The sequence below is a fragment of the Gambusia affinis genome, linkage group LG20, assembly GCF_019740435.1.
Source record: "Gambusia affinis linkage group LG20, SWU_Gaff_1.0, whole genome shotgun sequence".
Taxonomy (NCBI): Eukaryota; Metazoa; Chordata; class Actinopteri; order Cyprinodontiformes; family Poeciliidae; genus Gambusia; species Gambusia affinis.
The window spans coordinates 20,524,891-20,542,960 of NC_057887.1; the positions used below are offsets into that span (position 1 = coordinate 20,524,891).

Sequence of the window (18,070 nt, forward strand, 5' to 3'; positions counted from 1 at the left end):
AGGGAAAATGTGCTATCTCAGACTGACACCTGAAAACTGTACCTGAAAATGGGTCTGACTGTCAGAATAAATTTACCAAAAGAATAATGGCTGGATTTCTTGAGCTGAACAAACTTCCAGAACGGCATTTTACAAATGTCTTCAAGCTTTAAAATACGGAGGATCTCCGACACCAGGAAGTGTTTGTCTTAGTGATCCATGAGGAACTGAATTTCGAACAGTGCCATTTTTATTCTCATCCCCTGTGGATGTTCACAGCACTGCTGATGTGCTTCACTCAGCCAAACTCCTAAAGCTCAGAGGATTTTCGACACTGTCGATGTGAAATCGCTGCACTGAAACAGAACAAAGACAACCGAGGAACGACACGTCAGGTTATCATTCCAGTCACATCCGACCTTCAGCCCTATGATCATTTGTATGCTGTGGCAGTTCCTCCCACAATGAATTAAGTCCCATTGGTTTAATATAAACAGGGATGTAATAAATCTAATAAATGTAATCACTTCTTGTGGTTGAAAGCTGACACTCTGGTGTCTGACACTATTTAATTTCTCCATTTCAGGAAGGAAGAGATTCACCTGCTCAAATATATTAATGTCACACTAAGTTGTATTTCCTATACCTAAAAACAATGACTTAAAATGTGTGATATTGTTTTTTTCTTAGCATTCAAAAGTATAATTATGGCGGGTCACATATTAATATTAAATAGATATTTAATATTCACACGACATACATTTTTAGACCTTTGATAGAATGGATTAAACGGACCAGACATCCATCAGCCATCCAACCTTTCATCCATCCATCCATCCAACCTTCCATCCAACATTTCATCCATCCATCCATCCAACATTTCATCCATCCATCCATCCATCAGCCATCCAACCTTTCATTCAACCATCCATCCATCCATCCATCCATCCAACCTTCCATCCAACATTTCATCCATCAGCCATCCAACCTTTCATTCAACCATCCAACCTTTCATCCATCCATCGATCCATCGATCCATCCAACCTTCCATTCATCCATCATCCATCCATCCATCCATCCATCCATCCAACATTTCATTCATCCATCATCCATCCATTCATCCATCCATCCTTCCATCCAACATTTCATCCATCCATCCATCCATCCACTCATCCATCCATCCATCATCCAACCATCCATCCATCATCCTTCCATCCATCATCCATCCAACCATCCTCTGTCCATCCATCCATCCATTCGTCATCCATCCATTCATCATCCATCCATCTAACCTTCCATCCATCATCCATCCAACCATCCACTCATCCATCCATCCATCATCCAACCATCCATCCATCATCCTTCCATCCAACCTTCCATCCATCCATCCATCCAACCTTCCATCCATTCATCATCCATCCATCATCCAACCATCCATCCATCATCCATCCAACCATCCACTCATCCATCCATTCATCATCCATCCATCTAACCTTCCATCCATCATCCATCCAACCATCCACTCATCCATCCATCCATCATCCATCCATCATCCTTCCATCCATCCATCCAACCTTCCATCCATCCATCCATCCATCCATCCATCCATCCAACCTTCCATCCATTCATCATCCATCCATCATCCAACCATCCATCCATCATCCATCCAACCATCCACTCATCCATCCATTCATCATCCATCCATCTAACCTTCCATCCATCATCCATCCAACCATCCACTCATCCATCCATCCATCATCCAACCATCCATCCATCATCCTTCCATCCATCCATCCAACCTTCCATCCATCCATCCATCCATCCATCCATCCAACCTTCCATCCATCATCCATCCATCCATCATCCATCCAACCATCCACTCATCCATCCATCCATCATCCAACCATCCATCCATCATCCATCCAACCATCCACTCATCCATCCATCCATCCAACCTTTCATTCAACCATCCAACCTTCCATCCATCCATCCAACCTTCCATCCATCCATCTAACCTTCCATCCAACCATCCACTCATCCATCCATCCATCCATCATCCATCCATCCATCCATCCAACCTTTCATTCAACCATCCAACCTTCCATCCATCCATCCATCCAACCTTCCATCCATCCACTCATCCATCCATCCATCATCCATCCATCCATCCATCCATCCATCATCCATCCATCAGTCCATCCATCCTACCATCCATCCATCCTCTGTCCATCCATCCATCCATCCATCCAACCATCCATCCATCCATCCATCCATCCATCCATCCTCTGTCCATCCATCCATCCATTAGTCATCCATCCATTCATCATCCATCCATCAATCATCCATCCATCCATCCTTCATCAGTTTCTGACATACCTGAAACTTTGAACTTTAACTTAAACTGCATCTGATTATATTTTTATAAAACATTTTATTTCGTTCTGCCGGGTTGCAAACAGTGTAACGAATTTACAAACAGAATAAAACATTTGGGGTTTTCTGATAAATAATGCAGCGCCTGAATAATGAACATGAGTTTTGATCTCTCCAATGCGTTTCTACCTAATATGCCGCATTGTGTTCACAGAAGTGCGTTAATCCCAACACTGACTCCAATGAAACGTCAGTCATAATATCCCCATTCAGCATCACAGCTCTGCATTCACTAACAGCTAAATTCAAGATGACAAGCTGCTGAGTCAGCAAATGCTCAAATTTTTTTTTTTAACCAGGGGCACAGAATTTACTTGCTTTCTTGTTGTTGTTGTTTTCTCTCAGAAGTGTGAACACACAGCCTCAGGTGATAAGCAGCCAGCCGAATGTTGACTGAATCGCATTAAAATGCAAACCGGCTGAAGGGGGATTTTATTCAGAGCAGGTTGGTTGCAGGATCACAGTGGAGCAGAACCGCCGGGATGAACGGCAACGGTTCCCAAGACTCACTGTGGAGGTTCAAAACCAACCAGAGATCAATATGAGACCTACTGATGGCAGATAGAACCAATAGGAGGACATCCATCCATCGGTTCATCCATCTGAACATCCATCCATCCATCCAGCTGCATCATGGATAAATATTTTCAGTTTTTTTAATTTGGTGAAAATCTGACGCCATCCGATCAGATAAATATCAGGAGGATTAATAAATATTTACAAAACCACATTTGAACACAACATGTTACTTCATTTGCAACATAACGAGCCAGGATGCAATTAGCGAGTTTGGGTGACAGTTTTACAGTGTAGTGTTAATAATATACCAGATGAAGCCAGAGACAGAAACACATTTTAAACTGAGATGGAAAAATAGATTGAAATGAGTCACAAAAACCAGCTGTAAAAATGAGCTTATTAGGTTTGTTTTTGTTTTCCATGCTTTATCTCCACTCAGATCTTTATCAGGTGAATAAGAGCACATTCTGGTGAACGCTGCCACCAGAAAAACAATCAATAAATTTAGAAAAAGCCTTATTGATGAGACTGAAATTGTTCCGGCTCAACTGAGATATTGATTTTACCTATCAGGCAGACTCTTTTCAATCACACAAGGCTTTGGAAATGCCACATGGATTCAGGGTTTAATAGAAAAAACATATCACAGTGCTTCGGCTTTGTTGTGAAAATGCAGGTTTATACAGTGAGGAGCGGCTTTGTTTCGACTGCAGCAGTTTTCATTCAGATTTCCCAGAACAATAACTTTTGTTATCATCATTGCAGTTTAATTGCCTCATTTGTGGGTGTGGAAGTCTCTGAAAAGAGAAGAAAACTTGAGGAAACAAGACAGTCCCCAGTTTAAAGTGCTGAGATTAATGAATGGCCCAGTAAGCGCTCCAATTACAGCCGGATACATTAAGTTTCTAAATGTTAAGAAACATTGAGTTAAATGAAAGCTCAAAACAAACCAATTTATAGAATCTATGCAAATAAATACTTATGTCAGTGGAGGAAAGAGATTTAAAAAAATCTAGCAAAGGAAACAAACACATTTATTTTAAAGCTAAAGAAGATTTTAGCTGAAAACTGCTCATAATGTGGCATAAATCCGATAACAAGGACATCTCCTGTCCGTCATCGTCCTCTGGTGAGACGATGCGTTTCTTCAGCTTTAGCTTTCTGACCCAAACTGGATTTAAAGAGTAACAAAAACCAGTATCAACCTTTTTCTACCTGCAGATAAACTGTGTAAATTGGACCTTAAAGGTGCCATCTTCAAGTTTTTGTGCAAATTGTGACATTTGCGTGTAAATTTCCCCAATATTTGGCCTAAAACCGTCTCAGTGCTGCCCTCTTTGGGTTTAAGGGTAGCTACTGCAGTTAAATTTTCCTATTGGTTACAGCGAAACAACTTGGTTGATCGCTCAGCGGTTCGGGTATAAAACAGTCACGCCCCCTGGTGGAGAGTCAGGATCACTTAAAAGTCTCCAATAACAGAAAAAAGTAATTAGATTTGATGCTAGCTGCTTTTATGAAACAACAAAAAAAAAGTCTGGTGCAGGGGTCTGAAAAGTTGATAAATATAGCGCAAAATTAAAGTAAATGACACACATGACCAACAACCGGATGTTGCTACTGGCAGAAACCACAAAGAAGACAACAGGAAGTGGTAAGAATGATGGCGCAGTATGTTCTTTAATGATCACATGAACAAACTTATTCATGTGATTTTAATTACTTTTCTTGTTTAAAGGAAACAACACAACTGCAACATTGTGTTTTTTACATTATTGACAAAGTTTTGCTCACAGCTGTAATGGAAACGCACCGACTGTCAGGAACACAAATGTTAAAAACGTCTGACTCCAACAGTTATCGCTACTTGGTAAGAAGTAAAGACCATAATCAATCCTGCTATTTTTCTATCCATCCATCTGCTCATCCATCCATCCGTCCATTATATCATCCATTTCTAACTTCCTGCCGCTTACAGCTGTGCTGCAGTTTCCACTTTAGCTTGTAAACAGAGACCAGTGTTTCAGCTTGAGTTTAATTTCTCTATTTCTACCCTTTTCTGGAAATGCAACACATCTGGAAATACCTTTTATTATTCTGGATCCTGCCCCAACAGACACATAAACGAGGCGACACCCCCATAAAGACCAGTAAATCCTCACCAGCCAGTTTCCAGGCAACACTGGAGCCTCTAATAATGCCTGGTTATTGTGGCCTGCTGTCCGGGTTGGGGCATGTATGGGGGCTGACAGTCAGGGGTTGCAGACAGGAAAACATTTCTGATGAAGACCCCATCTCTGTAAGAGTCGTGAGACCCAGCAGTCACCATTAACGCCGCAGCAGACAGACACAAGGGGCCGGGATGCTGATGCGAGTCGTGACGGCTGGGAGAGCGGCCGAGGTGCCTCCTGTGTCTCTCCTTTTTCCAGATCAGAAGAAGGAAGTGCGAGGGTACGAGTGGGCGACGGTAAAAACGAACCCTTCAAACCTGAAAAACATCTCAACAGAACACGATAACAACTCCCGTTTCTTTTTATCTGAGCCTCCTTGTTCTGCTCACAGGAAATTGGATAAATTGAACAGTTTCTACTTTACATCTTCACATCTCTGGGAAAAATGAAGAGCTCTGAAACAAATGGAAAACCTCCTGGTTATTCCACCAAGTACTGATTTCTGAACTCCTCCTGCGTTAAAACATCAGTATTGCTGCTTCTTAATGAATATGAACTTGTTCTCTTTGCATCTTTTTCATGATTTTGACCATTTCTCATTTTCTGTAAATAAATATAAAATTTTTGCTTTAACTGTTGGAGACATGTTGTCAGTAGTTCATAGAATAAAAGAACAATGTTCCTTTTACTCAAACATAAACCTACAAACAGTAAAATCAGAGAAACTGATCATTTTAAGTCGTCTCTTAAATATTTTCAGACGTGTGAAGTTGTGAAGTTTTCAGCAGCAGATTAATGGCACGGCTCATATGGAAGTCTAAAACATTTTAATTTTGAATACATTTCTGAAATCCAACGTTTGGTTTGAATATTTTCATTCAATGGAAGCCAAAAATATTTAATTTGTGGGGTAGATTTATGGACTGGATTAAATTATAATCTCAAATATAAACCATCTTAAAAAAATATGGGTGTCTCAAAGACGAAAAGTGCTATTGTTATTAAAAATGTATAAATAATTGTACATTTAGGGATGAAAATGTGACGTTTGAGTGTCATTCAGTGTGGGAATAATTTCAGAGTTAATCTGATGTGGGAAGATATTAGGTTGATGAAGAAGAAATCATAAGATTTTGTTTCTTCTACTTGATTCTTTTTTAACAAATTATGTGAAATTGAATGTCGATGACCAAGACTATTTGTTTTATTATTTTCTCAGTTTTCACTTTTTGTCTTTTTGGAGTAAATAACTAAAAGAATCTACATAAACAAAATAAAAGTCACTGAAATTGAACCATTTTCAATTATACTTTACTACAGAGCAATGAGGGATTTAATTAGCAATTATATAGATTTTTATGTTTTTTATTTATTGCTCTGTTATGCAAGTGGAATAAAGGACTAATTATTTGTGTTGGCACTGTTTATTTCACAAGGAGTGAGAGTGTTACTGTAAAAATCTACATATGTTTACTTCACTTTCAGCATATTTGAATTAATAAAACATGAAATGATGGAGAAAAGTTGAGCTAAAGAAAATCTGCTGCCAGTTTAAAGTGACAAAAACAGTAAAAAACAGAAAAGTTGAATTTAGTTTATTTGCAGAGAACAAAACCACAAAAGAAGCTCCTTCCATCCTGTCGACACGTCACTCTGACATTCATGTGATTTTTATTTTTACTGCCTTTCATCCCTCAGAGATGGCCGCCATTTTGTCAGGTTTAGTCAAGTCGCCTGGACCGTCTCCCCATCGACATTTAAAAACGCATGAAAGTCACAAGCAGAAATTTCTTCAGAGGAACGTTTTTGCAGCAATGCAGTCGACTCACTGCAGGACAACAAGGTTTCTCATGATCCATTCCCATCTATTTCTGAAGGTATATCAAGGCAAATAAACTCAATTTTACCCTGGGTGCAACATTAGAGTGAATGCACAAGCGTTGGCCAAATGTCTAACAGTCATGGGCGTCTCAGCGTGATGAAAAGAAGTCATCATCAAAACAACAGCAAGTGCAGAAACACGACTACAGCAGTAGAAAGCAGCAACAACATGGTGAGAGGTTTCAGAAGCAAAGTGAAATAAATGTAACAAATATAATAACAATCAGGTCATTTCCATATATTCACTTCTAAAGTTAGCCTATATAAAATCTATGTCTAATCTTGATTGATCAGGAACAAATTTAAAGTGGAAAATCCTATTTTAGAGCCTGAAAACAAAACTGTGAAGGATAAAAATAAAACAGCAATTCCATTTTTAAAATGTCAATTTAATGATTTTAGACATTTTTTTAGATACCCCTAAAAACAGGACTTTATTATAGTCTGGATGTTGACATTTTGAATGCTGTAAACATAAAACAGATTGTTTTATTGATTCTAATTTTTTTTTTTTTATTAAAAAACTTTCAGGGAACGTTTCAGATGCAAATGTTGCTTATTAGCAACTAAAAACAGAAACAGAGAAGAAAACGAACAACAAAGATGATTGATGCCGTAAATGTGGTTCAGCTACAGAGTAACATAAACACCCAGACCAGAAGGCGGCTGGAGGTGTTGTTTGTGAGCATAAAGTTTATCAGGTAGAAAAAGTGTTCTTTAAGTACATAAACATCTTCTGGTGTTCAAATAATGTTTTAGAAGCTGCATTACTGTAGTTCAGTTAAACCATCATGACTGAAACGCAGAATAATAAAGGAAGAACAGTAAGACTTTAGCAGTTAGCTTTGCTAAGACCAAGTATTGACGCATGGTGAGAATGCCAGTCAGAACTGGAGCATATATTAAGTCTTTATCAGGGGAAGGAACCGTTACAGTCGAATAAGCCACCTTTGCTTCTTTTTGTGCCAAATTTAATTTCCCTAGAGGTGCCAGATATTTTTAATCTCTGAGAAACTTTTACGTTTTTTTAAAACTGTTGTATCCAACGTTTGATAGGGGACACATAAGGAAAATAACATTTAGAGTAGAACGAGTTGAGTTCTTTACAGTTTTGGTTAAGACAGCTGACTTAAAGTAAAAATAGACAAAATTATCTTTATGCCAATAGCTACAAAAAAAACCCATTTTATTTATTCTATTTGTTTTAATTTTGTTGAAGAATTTGACTGAAGGTGTTCAGAAAGGACTGCAGAAAGAAGTCTTTCATGTTCTTAATTTGCATGAAACATTTATTTATCTCACTTTTGGTTAATAAGGGACACCATGGAGAAGCTAACGAGTGACAAATGGCTGAAATGATCACTTTGTGGGTCCCGGTTTGCTAGGTCTCCAAGCTACATCCTCTGCACTAGATAAGTCACCAAATACGTCCCAAAACTCTTTCTTTGAATTGCAGTTAACCATCATGAGCCTAACCACAACTGAAATATAACATTTTTAAATGATATGTGCCGTTTTAGAGAGAACATTTGTTTGACATTCCTGCTGCATTTCTCTGAAAACGGAGATACAATTATTAAAACTGTTACTATGAAAGTCTAAGCATTTCTGAAAGTAGATCATCTGTATTTTTTTTATTTCCCGGCTCATTGCCATCATCTGGCGACCAGCCTCCCGGTCATCTGACCGAGTGGATCAGCCACAGGGAATCACTGCCTGGCATCATGATGGCCGCCTGCCAGCATCCATCATCAGCTCCTTACAGAGCTAATGTTTGCCCACTGAAGACAAACTGCGCCACCTTGTGGTGGAAAAATCCCTCCCATCACAGCTCGGTGTCCAGTATTAACTTTAAGGAGATTCTGACTGAGCTGCACACAAATCAAATGGTTCTGGTTTCTGTTTAAAACATCTGAGCTCAGCTATGAATCCTGAGGAAAATAAAAACAGTGGTGTGTTTTTTGTAGTGGGTCACGTTGCATCTTTTCAATTTACAGAAGCTTTGATTTATATATTAAATGACCTGATTTGCTATTGTCATTGTGCTAATCTGAAATTAAAATTTTTAAGCCTAGCAGTTTAGCATTAGCATAGCAAAGATTCTTGTTTAGCAAATTAGTGGTAAGTGGACCAAAAGTTTTGGGTAGCTGGTCAAACAGCAAACAACTACAAATTATTTGAAAAGTAGTGGAATTATTCCAGCGATGGGTTAATTCTGTACAAACAGAATCTGTGTATCTTTTGGGTTTTTTTTTTATTTTCAATTAACAAACAAATATTTTAAAAAATTTAAAAAAAAGAAAATTTGACCGTTTTTTTTTTTTGCTTTTGAATCAGATACAAAAAGAAAGAAAGACTATTTTATATTAAACTTTTGTCTTGGATTAAACATAAATAAGGCTGACTCATGCAACTAGCTACCCCAGCAAACAATAGTCTGCTGGACAGAAATAGAGGTTTAAAATCTGTTTAATTGACTCCTTTAAAACTGGTATTAGGGCTGAACCACTGACCTCCATGGAAAGCAGCTTTGTTCATCAGCTCCTCCCAGTCTGAACCGGCTCCCAGTAAGGCATCCGGTGCTTTCATGGGAGCATCATGGCCACAGGATCCCCCCCAGCCAGACAGACTGAAGCTCCTGTAGGCCTCATCCCTCTCAGCCACACCGTAGGGGTCGGGCCAGGTCACCGGCCCCTTTCCATCAGAGATTCCCCGGAGATCCAGGTACCTGAGGTCAGAGGGAAAAGCTTATTGATGTCTGAGTGTGGATAGAAGAATAAATATTAGCATAAAACAGTATTATTAAAGAAACGGTATAGTTCAACTGCCAGCATCTACTATTCTCAGGGCCGGACTTAGGAGAGTGTGGGCCTGAGTCCACACTCGGTGATTGAGCCCTACTTAATCACCGTTATGTTAATGTTTACATACTGAAATTTTGCGCATGCAGACAACATTGGAGGATAAAAAGACTATACTTTCACACACCATCCATAGCTGTGCTGCCAAGGTAGAGTAATTCCGTTGACTCAATGAAACCTGGAAATATAGATTTTATTAATTTAGTGCTATGCTGCACAGCAGAGGGGAAACTCAAACCACCCTTTTCTCTCTCTCTGTATCAGCCAAGCTACACATAGACTCGTTGCGAGTAGCTTCCCTTATTTACTGTATCACAAGCTCGCTGTGACTGTCTCTGACTGTGCAGTTGTGGAGTCATAATGTCTGGGATCATGAGCGCCCCCTGCCATGAGGCAGTGGAACTGCCTGCCTCACCTTGAATCTGTTTTATATATATATATTGCAGTTAAAACAGTTAATTCGATGTTATCACATCGTAACCTGGTTTTTCGAGCCGCCTTTAAACGCTTCATGAACGCTGAGACGCTCGCGCTGGGTTACACCCGAGCGGCAGCGAAGAGCGAAGACGCGCGTTAGAACCATGGCAACAAACGGCAAACGCAAAAAATTCTGCGCAATTTTCCCCAAACTAACCGACCGAGGCGAATAGGGCTGTTTGATACAGGCAATAATAGCTAAAAGATGACTCACTAATAATACAGCACCTTAACATGTAGCCTGCAGGCTACCGTTGTCGTGGTACATGTTCAGCCTCGTATTTTGCCCTCCCCGTTAAACGCATCCGGAGCCAGGGCCGTTCTCCGCTAATAATAATATAAACCTTTTGCAGAATGGCATGTTATGGTTTACAACAATTATCTTTGGTGTCAAGAGTGTTAGTTTCATAATTTTGTTGCATTTTCACCTCTAATTTTCTCATTCTTAGCTTCCTAAAAACTAGACTTGAATTGAAAACAAGGTGGACAACAGAAGAAATACAAAGCCTAAAAAATACAATGTCATTCAAACAGTAGCTGCAAAATCAGATAATCAAGAAAATCCAGCAAAGACCTCAGAGATGTGTCTCCTATGTAAAAACATATTTGCCAAGTTACAAATTTTGAGGGGTTTTTTGTCACATAAATACATTTATATGTATTACTGTATTTACTTTTTAAAGAATGTATTTTATTAAAATATCATAACAGATTATTTTAATCATCTAACTCTACAAATCACTTTGCAAGTCATAATAAACTATTTTGTGGAAAATAAAATAGTTTTATTGGCATTGCCGTGGAACATATTTGCTTAGTTACAATTTTCTTATGCTTATTTCGTTACATAAATTATTCAGATGCTGAAATTAATGCATTCAGTTATTTCCCTCTCAAAAAATTACATTGACTTTATAAGTGGAGCTTCCATTTTGAAATTTCAGACATGGATGAAACAGTGACATCTAGTGGTGAAATTGATTAGAGAAATATTTTTGAAGGTCTTTTTTTCTATTCAAAAATACCCGTTTTACATGGATGAAACATTTTGAGGAACAGCTCTAGGTAACCAGATGGAATTGGAATTTAGATTCTGAAAAAGAAAGCATTGTTGTGTATCATTAAAGATTATACAATATATTTGCTTTTGGTTAGACGTGGAAAAAAAGAAGTCCCGGAAGCAGGCTCTTATTTTGAAAATAAGCCGTAAACGTGCTTACCGTAATACTTAGCACTCGTGCGCCACAGAAAAAGGCTCGTGGGGGGCTGGCTGGACCGTTTGTTCCGAAGCGGAGGCTGGTTTGACCGCAGCGCCGCGGCCTCGGTGTCAACTGAACTGAATGTCCGCCTCGTCAAGTCTGATTTCCGGAAAGGACGCTTTACAATGGACCGGTGAGGCTGATGCTTTATAACGGCGTTTCTGTGCGATACCAAACCTGTACAATACCCTACTTACTTTTTATATAATCACTCGCTCATTTCTTCACCAAGAAGTCTAACACGCCATAATAAACGTATTCATAACCACACTGACCCACTTTGCAGAAATATCATGCACAGGTGTTTCCAGGAAATACGAGAACTCTATTTATTTTAGTAATAAATGTTAGAAAGTTGAATTTACGGATTTATAGAATAGCTACAGGAAAAGTTTTTCACTTTGTCCGAAAATGTCAAAGATCAATAACATTTTTGTAAAGAAATGTTGGCCCATTGAATATACTTCACTGTATGTGTTCTCAATACTTGGTTGGGGCTCCTTTTGCACAAATCATTGCATCAGTGCAGCATGGCATGGAGGAGATCAGCCTTCAGGCAGAGTCTCCCGGATAGTCATAACATTTCTGACTCAGGGGTCTTGTGCAATACTACTTCCTGATAAACATAATTTTCGGTTGTCACTAAGCATGTCACAAAAAATATTTTTTGCTGGACATTAAATTGTCCCAGAAATTATTGCGATAATGTTATTTTGAGACCATGGTTTTTGGAGTTAGCAAAAAAAACATTTAAAAACACGTCTTTAAAACAGTGCACAAGTCAATGGAGTCAGAGCTCTAAAAAGAAACTGCTTTTTAGGAATTGTTGTCTATGGTTCCACCTGACAATAGATAGCCACAGCAAATCAACATGCTAGTGATAGCCATTATGCTAATAATAGCATTTAAGTTAGTTTTGATATAAACGCTAAACTTACTGTATATTGAACAAAATAAGTCAATGATAGTCAAAATTATAGCAATAGCCAACACTTTTTTCTTCTTTTCTTTACAATTAAAACAAAGTTCAAAAATTGAAATCATTTTAGCTAGCTAATATTTTAGCAAAGTTTTATTTATACAGTTGTTTGTCTATTTAGTTGAATAAGTGAATGATGGTCAACATGCTACTTACACCCTACATGCTATTGGCATGATTTTAGCTAACCTTAGCAGTTAGCTAAATTTAGTTTATGTACTGTTGTTTGCCTACAAAATTGTGTAAGTCAGTGATAGTAAACATGATACTGACAGCATTTTAGCTAAATGTAGCTTTGTCACTCTAATCTATGTACAAGAACCACAAGACATTTATTTCATCTTATTAGTACAAGATGTCTTCTTTTTGAATATGTGGATTGATAGCAGCATAACCAAGCTAAGGGTCCAGGATCGTTTCTCTTTGCATCTTCAGATTTGCTACGGTGGAGCATTATAAGGCCGGCATGGTGCTGAGTGGTGCTGGTGATGCTCTGGGCTACAGGAACCAGCTCTGGGAGTATAACGAGTCCGGACCAGCTATTCACCAGGTCAGGAAACTAAATCCCGTCTCTTCAGGAGCTTTTCTCAAAGCAGAAAAACTTCACGATGTTTGTCTTCTTCTGGCCCTCGTAGGAGCTGCAGGAGCTCGGCGGTTTGAAGAACATCAAAGTGGAGCTTCCTGATTGGCCGGTGAGCGACGACACCGTTCTACACCTGGCAACAGCTGAAGGACTGGCAACAGGTGAGGTCACCAACCCAACAAACCCACAAACTACAGCTGAGCGATTAATTGGATTAATTGATCGTTCAAATAATCGTCAACTAATTTAGCAATCAATTAATCGATAAGTGTATAGAATCAAAAAATGGCAATTTGCTGAAAAAACAACACATTCAGACCAGTAATGAAGCCAAACATGTACAAACCATCGTTAATCGTTAGAATAATTGATTATTAAATAATCGTTAAATACCTACCACAAATCTCTCTTAAAGATTTTAAATATAATTCCCAATCTTGCCTGAAGTTGCAGTTTAATTGAAGCTCTATTTAAGACCAAAATTAAAAATGGACAATTAAATTGACCTTTAGGTTGATTCATAAAGCCGCTCAGATTAGTTCTGGAGTTGAGTGTCCAAAAAGCGCTCCAAAAATGTTATTTATTACTACTATTTAAAGTCTGCAAATTGTGGCATTTTTTAGGGAAAACGGGGGAGGAGCTCCTGCATGAGGTGGCCGGTCGGTATGTGGAAGCGATGAAGGACATGGACGGGAGAAAACCCGGCCCTTCCAGCATTCTGGGTATGTTTCATTTGTAAAATTATATAAAATTTGCTGTTTGGAAAGATAGATGTGCAGCTGTGATGTTCTCTATAAGGCGTTTCCCAGCTGAAGCCAGGGGAAGAAGAGGGCTACAGAGTACCGTATAACCCAGAGGGTACGGGCTGCGGCGCGGCGATGCGGTCCATGTGCATCGGTCTGAAGTAAGACGCTTCATCCTGCTGACTTCATTTTGGTTTTTTAAAACAACAAACCAACAAGGCGTGTCTCATACTTGTGAAAAATATATGAAAATCTTAATCTTTTTCAGTTTAATTCCAAATATGGAAGAAACGATTAATCAATAATCACGATTAATCGATAATTGAAATAATCATCAACTAATTTTATAATCAATTAATCGTTATACAAACTCAAGAATAAATACATTTTACATTAAAGTTAAAAAAACTATTTGTAAATATGTTTTTCCCAGAATTCCTCAGTTTTACCTTCATCTAGTTCAAAATCTGCCCCCCCCCCAAAAAAAATGTGACAATATAAAATTTTCCAGGAAACAGAAATTTCCATTAGCAGAGCCATAAACAAACATTTTAAACTAATCTTTAATTAGTTTAGTTATATAACAGAAAGAAATGGACTCTATGAAAAGATAATTTCAGACACGACTCCTGCTTCAGGTACCCGAAGCCTGACCAGCTGTTGTCGCTCGTGGCTGTTGCCGTGGAAACTGGCAGGATGACCCATCCGCACCCCACGGGTTTCCTGGGGGCCGTGGCATCGGCCCTGTTCGCCTCCTACGCCGTCCAGCGGCGGCCGATGACCACCTGGGGCCTGGGCCTGATCAACGAGGCCTGCCCCGTGGCGCGGACCATCGTCCAGGGCCGAGGCTTCGCCGTGGACGAGACGGAGCGCGACTGGGGCTACTTCTGCGACAAGTGGCAGTGGTGAGAAACGATAAAATCTGTTTTTATTTTAGTTTTTATCTCTGTGAAAGGTTCGTAGGCCGCTGTTTGATAACTTTCACAATCAGAAATATCAGTTATTTAGTGTCATAAGTCAAATGAATAACATTTTCACCATGTTGTTCATTCTTTAATTTGTCAGTTTGAAACTAAATATTTTTGTCAAAATTACCTATTTAGTTAGCAAGCTCAAAAATTTTGCAGGAAAGCTACACATTTAGTTAGCAGGATCAATACTAGCAAGCTAAATTGAATATTTAGCAAGTTAAATTTTTATTTTGAAGCAAAAATATTTAGCAAACTAAATATTTAGTTAAACTAATTATTGAAGCTAAATTTAGATCAAAACCAACATTAGCTATCAAACTAGATATTTATCTCCAAACTACATATCAACTTAGCATTTAAAACTAAATGTTTAACAAAGTAAATATTCAGTTGAACTAAATATTTAGTCTTCCACTAAATATTTAGCTAACAAGCTAAATCTCTACCTTCAAACTAAGTATCTTGTTAACTTGCTAAATAATTTGCAAACCTAATATTTTTTTTTATTACTCCAAATATTTAGTATTTAATAATGTATTAGTAATATTTACTTGTCAAACTAAATATTTAACTAGTTCAGAGCTAAAAATGTAGTTTGGATTGTTAAAATATTTAGTTTGAAACTGAGATGTTTAAGAATGAATGACGAACATGGTGAGATGATTTTGTGCCAATTCTCCCTGTTAGATTCAGTCTAGCTGCTACTAAAGTCCAGCCTGACAGACGATTGATTGATTGATAAAGCTTATTGATTAGATACCTAACTGATTTGTTGCAGCACATGAGTTAATCATGTTGATGTCATCAATGCTCTTTCTTTGTCCTCAGGTACCTGGACCTGAGGGGCCTCTCTAACGGAGTGGGCCCTTTGCTCTGGCCCCCGTCCTACGGCCCAGCTGAGCGGGACGAGGCCTATAAGAGCTTCAGTCTGTCTGGCTGGGCGGGACGCAGCGGCCATGATGCTCCCATGATAGCGCTGGATGCCTTACTGGGCGCCGGTTCCGACTGGGAGGAGCTGATGAACAGAGCTGCTTTCCATGGAGGTCGGTTAGAAAATGTAGAGTTAAACATTACAGGTGCCCTGGGGGCTTTACAAAATATGTTCACTATTATTTTTTTTCCACAAAATTATTCTTAGATAAAATTTTAGTCTGGTTAGTTCTGTTGTGCTTTTTTGGGCATCGTCACTTTAAATCCAAACGTGCTGCTGCTGGCCACGTTCCCAACTAAATGTTTACACTTGCACATGAAAATGGCTGCAAACAGATGCGCAACTATATATCTTGGAAAAGCAGAAGTGGAGCCTCCTGCACAACCAAGAATGCAGCAGTCCTGGAGGTCAGATAGGGTTGCTAAAAAACAGGCTGGGCTTCACTGGGGGTTGCTAGGTTACAGAGCAATGCCTGCTGATTTCTGATGTTACATTAGGGAGGTTTTTGAAACAACTCGTTTTCCAGACACCAAAAAATTTTTTTACTTGCAGCCAAAAACGGACTAGGTGGCGCCTTTTAAAAAATAAAATAAAATAAAAAATTAGAAACAGTAGAAACTTGAATGGAAGTATAAAACGTTTTTTGTATAATACGTCATCTTTAATTTCAAAATATGTCCTTCTGGTAAGTGTTCGGCTGCAAATCAATTTCTGCAGCTACCACCTTGTTTCTGTTTTAGTTCATTGTTAAGAAGCTTGTCTGCATTTTACCAGCATATGCGCCAACTAGATGTCTTTTAGATCGTTTTATGTTCAAGTAATTGATTATCATATTTATTGACAGATTTAATGTTTTTTAATTTATATTACATAACTTGTTTTAGAAAAACATAATTCCATAATTTGAGTGTATTTATTCAGATATAAATGTTAACAAAAATCACCAGTTGCAAACCAAACCTCATTTTTCAGCATTTAATTAGCCAGTTGATGTGGGAATAAAGATGGCGGCCATGCCAGAACGGAAGGAAAACACTTTATGCAGTGCCGTTTTGAAATATAAACACTCGAGAAACTCCTTAAGTTATAAATAGTGCTCAGATTAATGATGGAGCAACGCCAACTTTCAACCGAAATTACTGACATGCTAAGACGAGGACGTGATAACAGAAAACTGGAAGACATAACAGGAACACCTTAGCATGATGGAAAAAGGCCTTTCTAAATGTACTAATGTGAGAATAACAGTTTTCTGTTTATTCGATCAATATTTGAGACAAAAATGTTTATATGTGCTTTAAAAATCTAGCACGTCATGTTATGGAAAGACGGTCGGCCATTTTGAAACAAAAGAAAACTCAATTTTTAAAAACATGGCCGCTCACCAATCAATCAGTCGATCGATAAGAGCACTCAACTTTAATTAATAACTTTCATTCCTACTACTGCGAAGTAAAACGACTTACTTATACCTTTCTCTTTTATTCTGCCAAGGTGACAGCGACAGCACAGCGGTGATCGCCGCCTGTTGTTGGGGTCTTCTTTACGGAACCAACGGGATCCCCGAAGGCAACTACAGCAACCTGGAGTACCGCGACCGACTGGAGCGCTGCGCCGAACAACTCTACGCCCTCTCACATTAAAACAGCAGCAGAAACCGGGCCAACGAACCGGCGAGCTCCCATCGACCCACAAAGTGTGTTGCCATTTTAGCCTGAAGGGAAAAGACTGGTCCAGTAACCTAGAATCGTTTTCCTCATGGGTGACAACAGCCTGGCTTGTGTTTAGAGCGCTCCCCCTGCTGGCCATTCTTGAGATGACAGTGGAGGCAATTATCTAATTTAGTCTACCTGAAATAAAGACAAGTGATCAAAGATGCAAAATAAACACAGTTGACACGGACTATTTATTAATGTATTGTACCTATATTACTTTAGTAACTGATTAATCAATTATTCTAATGATTAATCGATTGAGCTGAATGAATGATCTGCAGGATGTCACTTTTTTTTCCAACAACTTAAGCCTTTCATACAATATTAGAAATACATTAAGAGGCAAATAAATGCAGTTCCTTTTTAAAATAGAAATATTTTTTTTGCCTTAAACGCAACAACGTAGCATTCTTTTAGTGAACAGGTGCATCTGCAGCTGAAAAAAATACTTATAGCAAATGAAAAGCTCAGTTCTTCGCGCTTGATTTATCAATACTGTTTAGGTGTTGATTATTTTAACAGATTATTATTTGAATTAATAGATTATTTTGGCAGGATTTTAACCGGATGA

General features: G+C 38.6%; 2 protein-coding genes across 3 annotated transcripts in view; one reads left to right on the forward strand and one right to left on the reverse strand.

Moving 5' to 3' along the window:
* Positions 1-17,384, reverse strand: part of LOC122823532 (double C2-like domain-containing protein alpha) — a 65,236-nt gene extending 47,852 nt beyond the window's left edge. Inside the window, exons 1-2 of one of the 2 annotated variants that reach the window (XM_044103245.1) lie at positions 17,251-17,384; positions 9,494-9,708 (exon numbers count right to left, since the gene is read on the reverse strand). The gene's annotated coding sequence lies outside the window, so the exon portion shown is untranslated. The remainder of the gene's footprint in view (positions 1-9,493; positions 9,709-17,250) is intronic. The other variant, XM_044103246.1, reaches the window with a different exon arrangement.
* adprh (ADP-ribosylarginine hydrolase) lies at positions 11,548-17,953 on the forward strand. Its single transcript, XM_044103247.1, has 8 exons — positions 11,548-11,710; positions 12,992-13,106; positions 13,192-13,300; positions 13,763-13,861; positions 13,938-14,043; positions 14,521-14,787; positions 15,682-15,896; positions 17,279-17,953. The coding sequence occupies exons 1-8, from the start codon at positions 11,703-11,705 to the stop codon at positions 17,425-17,427; spliced, it is 1,068 nt and encodes a 355-aa protein (XP_043959182.1). The 5' UTR covers positions 11,548-11,702; the 3' UTR covers positions 17,428-17,953.
* Positions 17,954-18,070: the final 117 nt, after the last annotated feature.

Bases quoted from the DNA above. Each gene is read 5' to 3' on its own strand.
- adprh (XM_044103247.1), top strand. The intron at 13,301-13,762 runs GTGAGGTCACCA...GGCATTTTTTAG, and splicing joins AGCTGAAGGACTGGCAACAG to GGAAAACGGGGGAGGAGCTC. The intron at 15,897-17,278 runs GTCGGTTAGAAA...TATTCTGCCAAG, and splicing joins CAGAGCTGCTTTCCATGGAG to GTGACAGCGACAGCACAGCG.